The following is a 10,248-nucleotide window of genomic DNA, read 5'->3' on the forward strand; positions in this document are numbered from 1 at the left end:
GAGCTAGCTCTTGGTAAATGCAACTGAACTGGGAAATCCCAGCTCAAGGTTTAAGTTTCATACACAGAAATGTTTGACAAGTTAGTACATAAATATTATTTTATATGGAGGTACTGAATGTATACTCAAATAGGATTGTCCTAGAAAGAAATAAAAAAGGCATATACTCCTATTGTCCTATGACTCCTAAGTCCTATATCTTTTAATACTATGTACTTAGATCAAATTGCATTTGCATGAAATGATTTTGCCTCAAACAATAAAATATATTCTTTTTTGAAATAACAATAATATATATCTTCTAAATAACTGAGGATGATATTAAATAACTTTTAACATTAATTCGAAAAGTAATATAATATTTAAGAATGCATACTATATATTCATGTAGTCCCCTCTCTCGTTTTTTTGTTGGAATGTAGTCCCCTCTCTCTCAAGTCAAAGGAAACTGAATTTTGTTCAGTTAAATATCTCAATATAGAAAAATATATATTATCTTATACTTTCAAATTTTTGCTACTCAAATTTATCATTTCATAGGTAAAGTTTTTTTTTTTTTACAAATTTTGTAAAAGAAATGACACATAAAATGCATTAATTCTATAAAAATTACAAAAAAAATGCTTTTACTTGTACTAATCATAAATAAAGAAAAAATATACATTAATATAATATAAGTTATTACTACTTTAACGAATTCATAATTTTATCATCTTTCAATTTTATTCTTACTAATGAAAATAATATTTGAATAATTTTCAATTAATTTGATTTGTACATACTTAATTAATAACATATTTCACTTAATATATGCTATCTTATACATTTAATTTTTAATTTTTATAATTGATTTTTTTAATTTGTAAAATTAATTTAAGCATAAAAATGCATTAATTCTAAGCATAATATAAAATATATTTTATTTAAATTTCAATTTGCAATCGAGGATGAAATATTTTATTGACAAAAAATAAGTTTAATAGAAACAGCTTAAAAATAATGAAATTGAAATATTTTATTGACAAAAAATAAGTTTTATTGCTAGTTACCTGTATAATTAAAAATATTAAGAATGTTTGGACATTTAAAATAATTAAAATTAAAAGTTAGTTTAAAAATTATTGTTGATGTCACACGTGACACGACACGAGTGTACATACTAGTAGTACTACAATTAAATCTTTCAAAAAAAAAAAAAATAGTACAATTAAGTGTGTCGGTTGGCTAAGTTGGTAAAATAACACATACTGCGAGTGACTGGAAATTTTTATAATCAATTTTGACTTTTGTCTTTTACCTTTGGCCTCTTCCCACTATCCATGCATAATATGTATGCTTATTAATATTAAGTTTGATCATCATATGCTAAATTTATGTAAAATCTATTAAATTACACGAGTTTCTTTATCATCTGATAAATTGTACATAAAATTTAATCAACAATATTTTCATAAAAACATGTTATTAGAAATTCTTTTATTAGCTATCAGCAATTCATGATTCACCCATAATAATCCTTCATCAAGATCAAGACTACTCCCAAATCTCTTTTGATTGTTGGCTACAAAACTATTCCCAAATGGGCAACCCTAACAAAGATTCTATTCTATTCTATGGCAAAGTTGGTAACGTTACAAATACAAAAACCCTTCCGCGGTTTTCGAATTTAGAACGTTACAAACACACACAAGACAGCGTTCCATAAGACCCCAAACACAACTTAAAAACTTTGAAAAAGACAGAAGAAAGGGACAAGGGCACATGAGTCATTTCACCATAAAGAGCAGAAACCAAGCCAACAAATGCCACGACCCCTCTTTCCATTTTCCAGCTGTGACCAAATCATCCTAGCCCCCCCTCACATGGCCCTCCACAACTCAACCATAGTTAGTTAGTTACCATTTCCTTAGCCATTATACTCCTTTTTTCCCTTGTAAAAACTATTAAGAATTGAGATGAGGCTTCTGAAGGTTATAATCGAGATTTCGTATAAAAAAAAACTTAAAAGAGAAAATACTGAAATAGGATGGGTATCTTTAAATTAGTTGAATTTTACATAAATATCAATAAATAAACATATGGGCTTTGATTAAACTATATATGGCCATGGTTATTATTTTAAAATTTTGATTAAAATGTTTTTTTACAGCAATTTTGATTAAATGTTAAATCCCCTCTTACAATGTTATTTTAATAATTTTCTTTTTATTTTATTAAAATAGGTATAAAATAAAAAAAGTAAGTATACTTAATGTGTTGAAATATTAAAAAACAAAGTTTTTGCATTCGATGATTTGAAATTATCCTTAATTAATATTAGTCCTTAAAAATAATTTTAAAGAACTAAAACACATGTTTTTTTGTAAAAAGAAAAAGATTTATTATATATAAAATACAAAAAACGTAACGAATGTATCCATTTGTTGGATATCTGTACCTTATTTTTTCATAAAAACAACTAAAATTAAAGAGAAAAAAAATCTTTAACCATGGTTTAACCAAACCCAACCTAACCCCACTCACACTCACCCCAATCTCCCATACCATCTTTTAACTCCTTCTCTAACTCCTCACTCCCACTCCCACTCCCACTTCCACTTCCACTCTCTCACACACTCTCTTATTGTCTCTCCATCATGGCTCACATTCTCCCTTTCCTCCTCCTCACCCTCCTCGCCGCCACCGCCTCCGCCCACAATATCACCGACATTCTCGCCGCCAACCCCGACTACAGCGACTTCAACGGCTTCCTCTCCCAAACCGGCCTCGCCGGCGAAATCAACACCCGCCAGACCATCACCGTCCTCGTCCTCAACAACGCCGCCCTCTCCGCCGTGGCCGCAAAACACCCCCTCTCCGTCGTCAAAAACCTCCTCAGCCTCCACATCCTCCTCGACTACTTCGACAACACAAAGCTCCACCAGATCCCCAACGGCACCACGCTCTCCACCACTCTCTACCAAACCACCGGCAATGCCAACGGCAACGTCGGCTCCGTCAACATCACCGACCTCAAAGGCGGTAAGGTTGGCTTCGGCTCCGCTGCTCCCGGCTCCAAACTCGACTCCTCCTACACCAAATCCGTCAAACAAATCCCCTACAACATCTCCGTCATGGAAATCAGCGCGCCGATCATTTCGCCGGGGATCCTCGCGGCTCCGCCTCCCTCAGCCGACGTTAACATAACGGCGCTCATCGAAAAAGCCGGATGCAAAACGTTCGCCTCACTCATCTCCTCTAACGGACTCATTAAAACGTTTCAGTCAACGGCGGATAAAGGTTTGACTATTTTCGCTCCTAACGATGAAGCGTTTAAGGCGAAAGGCGTACCTGATTTGAGCAAGCTCACGAACGCTGAAGTTGTTTCGCTCTTACAGTATCACGCCGCCGCTAAGTATCTTCCCGTTGGATCTCTGAAAACGACGAAGGATTCAATTAACACGTTGGCCTCCAACGGCGCCGGAAAGTTCGATTTGACCGTTTCCGTCGCCGGAGATTCCCTTACGCTCCACACCGGAGTCGATTCCTCGAGGATAGCGGAGACGATTCTCGATTCCACTCCGCTTTCGATTTATTCTGTGGACAGCGTTCTTCTTCCGCCGGAGCTGTTCGCGAAGTCGCCGTCTCCTGCCCCGGCGCCGGGACCGGTTACTGCGCCTTCTCCCTCGCCGGTGTCAACTCCATCGGAAGCACCTTCGCCGCTTCCGGCATCGCCTCCGGCTCCAGCGGGAGAGACTCCTGCCGGTGCTCCGGCGGATGCACCGTCCTCGGAGGCTGAGCGGAGCACTTCCGGCAAGAGTGACGGTGTTCACGTGAAAGCTTCTGCGACTCTCACTGTTGCAGTGATTGCATTGTCTGCCTTTGTGATTTCTGCTACCTTTATGTAATTTTAATATTTTTATAGTTTTTATTGATTTTCTTTTTGTAAGTGTTTTTGAGTTTTTTTTTTTAAATTTGCGCTTTTTATTTTTATTTTTATTTTTATTTTTCCTGGGATGTGATTGGACGAGGGAATTTGGTTTATTTATTTTTTTGTTATAAATTAATTTAGGCATGTGGTGATGTACGACACTGCGACGTGTTAGTTGTGTATTTTTATTTTATTTTAATTTTTGAGTTATGGAAGATTCTGGTGTTTTTTTGGGTGGTGGAATCTGCTGTGGTGCTTTCTATTTAGTATTTTGTGGAATGGGTTATCCTTTGGGGTGGGATTGGTGGAGGTGAAGGAAGGCCACGTGGCGGAGTATTAGTGGATCCTACGTGTTTCCTTTGGTGAGGACCATCGCATTTTAATGTGTTTTTCTTTTATACAATGGAATAGAACTCAGATCTGGTTCTGAGTACTGTGCGACGAATAGTTTACATTTTCCAACATTTTTTCAATTCTTGAATGGTTTAGAAATCTAGGTGATGCACGCGCGAGTTTAGGTTTAAGATTTTTAAACGCACTAATTCAATTCATGATTCTGTTTGTATTAGAAAAATGGTGGTAGCCATTGGGATTAATATAATGACTTAATGAGAATCATGACTGCATGAGTAGTTAACAATTAGTAAGATGTCAAAAATATTTCCTCTTGTGGAACTTTTTTGTCTTCCATTTAAGATGTTGGTCAACTTCGTCATTTTTCTTGAATTTCAGAAGCAAACAAGCCATGTTAATTCAAATTAGTGTGAACTGTGAACAAGACTTTTTTTGTTTAAATTTTAAAATAATTGCAAAGAGTCTCAATAATTAACTTGAAATCGAGTTGTAGGTGTTATTTAGGAATTTGGTACTTTTAAAAGTGAAGGAACAAAGTTTAGTTCTTGATTGATAAATTAATAACTGATATATTTGTTATGTATGTGCACTAATCATTTTTTGGTACATAAATGCAGTTATTTGTCATCAAAGACTACTTTTTCTTTTTAAGTGAGTTAAATTTGGATAGATAACCGGGAAAGAAAGTGACTATTTTCTTATGATGCTTTTAGGAGTTAATGTTGTGTTAAGGATGATTTCATAAAATTTAGAGTAATAAATTGAATGTTGTTAACAACGTGGCGCATGTCACGCCATAATTTGATTCTTTTATAAAAGTTTTGACCATCTCTTGTTGCTATGTTGTGCTTGCAAGTCTGGCCATAGATATGATTCATGGGGAATTTTCTCTTTGGCTTTTAGGAAGTAATGTACTTTGGTTGCAGTTAGAGTATCATCAACAGACAGACAATTTCATCCTGACCTTTGGGTGTTTGTAAGAGATTTCTACTACCATTCCATAGTGAAGGATCACTAAATTGGACACACACAAAAAAGAATCACTAAATTGGAAAATTACTTTCATGAAGCTTCAGTATCATGACTATGTTTCATACTCATACGAATCATAATCTATTAATCTAGTCGTGTTGTGGGCTATGTGCATGCCTTCATAATGACGTTTTTCATTAGTAGTATTTGGGAGGTTTTCCAGCACTCCTTTTTCATATCTTCATAATTTCTGTTTTTTTTCTTGATCTTTCAAAAAAAAGTTTTTGAAATTATTTTTTCTATTATAGAAACTAATTTTTGGAATATAAAATAAAAGAGTTGGAAGGTGCGAAGAGAAAAATGGGAGTACAATTAGAACTTCCTACTGTATTTTAACTTGCACAAATGGGTAATGCAATTTTTATATAGTTAATTTATAAAGAAAGAATGTATTTAAATTTAAATATAACACATGAGATAAAACATAAATATGACTTGTAATTTATATATTAGTACTTTTATGTATAAAAAATATTCGATTATAAAAAAAATCATTTCTATACTTTTAACACTTAATAACATGTTTGATTCTTCTGTAAAAAAAAAAAACATGTGTTAATTCTTCTTATTTTAAACATTTTGCGGTGAGATTATTTAATTTAAAATCAAAAGTAGGCTTGAGTTTTAAAGTTTAGTTTTTGACTAAGTTCCATAACAATCATCCTAAACACAAATTATGTAAAGACCCTCGTACTTGACTGTTAAGCTCTACTTCTCCGATAGCAGGTTGAATAAGATCGAATTCTACATCAATGCACGCAAAACACCATTTCTCCACCCCTAATAATGTTGATATCAACCTTAGGATCTACCCTTTGCAACAACAACAACAACCATTGCACGTAAGAAGCCTTCATCATATTCAAACAATGGTTCTTTTCCACTTTAACATGCGGGGAAGCGAAATTTGAATTCCATTTATTGTTGTTGGGAAATACCCAAGTCCCACATCGGTTGCCTCAGTCCTTGGAGTGCTAATTATATATTTGTTGAGCAACTTCACTTAATGCCAATTGGTTTTAAGATGAAATCTAACATGATATCAGAGCCAGACTCTGTTCCTGGGATCTCGCCTTCGCTTTCGCTGCAACCACCCACCATTTCCCAACAATTATCACTAAGTAATGGCAAAGAATTATAAATCCTACTTCGTCTCAAAATGAGATAACATGTATTGGTGATAGTGTTGTTAATTTGTTATGTGGTTGAAATTACCTTCATCTAGTAATTCATGTAATGGAGGTGAAATCTTCGTTGCGCTTCTAGAGAAAATGAAATTTTTACTTTCATCTATTTGATTTTATCTTAATTTTGTTATTCCATTTTTTAAAGATTCTATTGCATTTTCTTCTATCCATCTAAATATAACCTATATTTACTTAGTTTTTTATTTAAAAGAGAAACGATTTATTAAAAAATATTTATATTTATAATGACTAATTGATAAGTTTGTGATCTATAAAAAAATCGATAAGTTTATTTTTTTTGTAAATGAAGTTGAATATAATATATTTTTTTAAGGTTTAATATTTTTTTCTCTCTAAGTAATATTTTTGTTTTAGTTATCATAATTAAACTTTTTGTTTTAATGCGTATAAAAACATTTTTTGTTTTATTTTAGTTCTTGTAGTCAAATTTTTAGTAATATAAAGCTGTCACAAAATGGAGGCATAATCAATCAAAAATAATGGAGGCATAAAAATTAAAATATAAAAAAAAATTGTTCACCTAATCACCTAAGAACTAAAACGTAAATTTTGTAGGTATAGTGTAAGCGTGAGACTGGTTTCATACAGAGAAATTGATTTTGGATATATTTTTAAGTATTTAGTTTCACATTAGAAAAGAATTTATAATTAATTTTGGATTGAAGTAACTTTGAGTAGTTTCAATGTTTAATTCAAAATTTGGTATTGAATTTTATTCCTTACTTAATTTTATAATAAAACATACAAACAAAAATCACATCACTTCAAAATCATTTTTACAAAATCAATTTTCTTAACATTCACCCGAACACACACTAAAGCAAAACATTGATAACCAAAATGCTAATTAATTTTTCTAAAGCTAAATGACCAATTTGGTTCTTTATCTTTTTTTTTATCTTCATTCTGATCATTTATCTTTTAAAAAGTTTATTTTAGTCATTTACATTTTAAAAACGGTTCAGTTTAATCTTTTTCATCCATTTCTATCACAAATGTTAGTTTCAACGTTAGAAGAAAATGCAAGTTAGTATTTTTGACAAACCCAATAATTGTTTTAGTTTTTCACGAGAATAAATAATTTTTCTAGTAGCTTTAAACCATCATAAATTACCTTTTCTTTTAACTTCTTATTCTATTCCCAAATTTCTCAAAATCCCCAATTTCAATTTGGCCCATTAGCTTTTAACTCAAAACAAAATCCCCAATTTATTCAACTAGGGTTCAATCCAATTTCAATCTTTTAAAACCCTATAATTTGTAATCCTTCAACAACCACCCCATCCTCCAACAAAAGTGAAGGAAGATTGAAACCACAAACCCCAAAAAAAAAATGAGTAATTTATAAACCTAAACCTAGGAGTGGTAAATGGATTCAAATAGTCCATTTTGAAACAAAACAAGCCGGATAAATCCCTATCCATATCCTAATAGATTGGATTCAAATAATCCATTTTGATCAATTAAAAATTATTTAATGGATTCGATCCAATATGATCCATTTGATTTAAATAATTCATCCAATTCATCCATCAACACTATTTTCATGGATGAATATCCATCAAGTCCATCCACAAACAAAAAAAATTTAAACTTAATTATTTTTAGTTTAAAAAATTAAAACTTAATTCTTTTTGCTGACATTGGTCGAGACTATTTTTCAGCTAACATCAACCGATGATATTTTTTGTTTGATATCAACTAAGTTTTTTCTCGACGTCAGCTTGTGCTTTTTTCAGCCGATGTCAACTAAGAATATTTTTTTGGTAATGATTGGCTAGGTTTTTTATGTCAATGTCGATCTTTTTTTTTTTGTGGACATCAGTTAGGATTTTTTGGTTGAAATCGGCTGAATTTTTTTGTTGTTGTTGTTGTTGTCATTACTAGGTTTTATTGTTGACATTAGCCATGCCTTGTTTTTGCAGGTATTGACTAAGGTTTTCTATTTTTATCGACGCCAACTAAGGTTATTTTTAGGCCGACATCAACCATGACTATGTTATTGACTGATGTCAACTACGCTTTTTTTTTCTGGCGTTGGTTAGGTCTACTTTTTGCTTGCATCAACTAGGGTTTTTATGATCAACATCAACTAAGGCTACTCTTTTGCCAGCGTCGACCGATGATGATTTTTGGCACATATCGGCCATGGCTATTTTTTGCCGATATCGGCTAGGTTTTTTTGGTCAACATTGACCAAAGTTATCTTTTGACTAATGTCGGCTAGGGTTATTTCGATTGATTGTCAGATGAGGAAATTTTTCGATTGACATCGGCTAGGATTTTTTAGACGATGTTAGTCGGTGATATTTTTTAGTCGACATCGGCCAAAAAATAGTTCCAACTAACATCGATTAGAAAAACATTGGTTGATGTCAATCTTAAAAAAGCCTCAACTAACACCGGTAGAAAAAAAACCTAGTTGATGTTAGCAAAAAATAGACATGACTGATGTCAACAAAAAACCCTAGTCGTCGTCGGCCAAAAAATGGCCTTGGAAGATATCTACCAAAATAAAACCCTAGCTAACGTCGACCAAAAATAACCTCAACTAATGTCGATCGAAAACTTCATTAGTCGACTTTGGCCCGAAAAACTTTGGAAGATGTTGGCCAAAAAATATCCCCAACCAAAGTCAGTTGAAAGATTCCAAGGCAGCATTGTTCGAAAAATAGCATCAACTGATGTCGGCTGATAAACATCATTATCCAAAGTCAACCAAAAAATTTCGGACAACATCGACTAAAAAATAGTCTTGAACAAATTTGGCCAAAAAATACCCTAGCAGACATTATTTGAAAAATAACATTGACTAACGTTAGCTGAAAAACATCATCAGCCAAAGTCGACCAAAAATATTATGGACGACATCTGCCAAAAAATAACCTAAACCAAAGTCGGCCAAAAAAACCCCTATCCTACATTGTCTAACAATAACATTGACCGACATTGGCTGAAAAATATCATCAGCCAAAGTTAGCCAAAAAAAAACTTTGGATGACATCGACTAGAAAATAGTCCCAAACAAAGTTATTCAAAAAAATACCCTAGTCGACATCATCTGAAAAATAAGATCGGTTGGCGTTGGCTGAAAAACATCATTAGCTAAAGTAGACCAAAAAAAATTTGGATGACATTAACAAAAAATAACCTAAACTAAAGTCAAACATAAAAACCCCGACAAACATTGCCTGAATAATAACATTGATCGACGTTGGCTGAAAAACATCATCAATTGCAATCAGCCAAAAAAACTTTAGACAACATTGGTCAAAAAATAGTTTTACGCAAAGTCGATCGAAAAATTCCTAACTGAAATCGTCTAAAAAATAGCATTGGTTGATGTCAGTTAAAAAACATCATCAACTGACTTCCATCGAAAATAGGCTCAGTTGACATTAGGTGAAAATAATCTCGATTAATATTAGGCAAAAAACATTATCGGCCAAAAAATTATCCCGACCAACTACGACTGAACAAAATTCTAGCTGACATTGGTTGAATATTACCTATATATTCTTTTATTATTAATTTGGATCAATTTTAATCCATTAAGTATTGATTACAGTATTTATTAGATTTTAAAAATTAATGAATGAATCATTAAATATTCATAAAATTAAATGAATGATTCATCCATTTTTATTTTGTGTGTAATAGATAGATTAGATGAATTTATTGTGAATAAATTTAATGAATAGGGAATAAATGGATTTATTTTTCAGTTCTACCTAAACCCATAAT

The 10,248-nt window shown here is 32.6% G+C and overlaps 1 protein-coding gene across 1 annotated transcript; it reads left to right on the forward strand.

Annotated features, from left to right (window-relative positions):
- Positions 1-2,569: 2,569 nt before the first annotated feature.
- Positions 2,570-4,153, forward strand: LOC114396540 (fasciclin-like arabinogalactan protein 10). The gene has a single exon (XM_028358571.1). The coding sequence runs from the start codon at positions 2,637-2,639 to the stop codon at positions 3,885-3,887; it is 1,251 nt and encodes a 416-aa protein (XP_028214372.1). The 5' UTR covers positions 2,570-2,636; the 3' UTR covers positions 3,888-4,153.
- The last annotated feature ends 6,095 nt before the right edge of the window (positions 4,154-10,248 follow it).

This window comes from Glycine soja, chromosome 18 (assembly GCF_004193775.1).
Source record: "Glycine soja cultivar W05 chromosome 18, ASM419377v2, whole genome shotgun sequence".
Taxonomy (NCBI): Eukaryota; Viridiplantae; Streptophyta; class Magnoliopsida; order Fabales; family Fabaceae; genus Glycine; species Glycine soja.

What these genes read in the sequence shown, in the direction of transcription:
- LOC114396540 (XM_028358571.1), top strand. Translation starts at nt 2,637, where the DNA reads ATGGCTCACATTCTCCCTTTCCTCCTCCTCACCCTCCTCGCCGCCACC.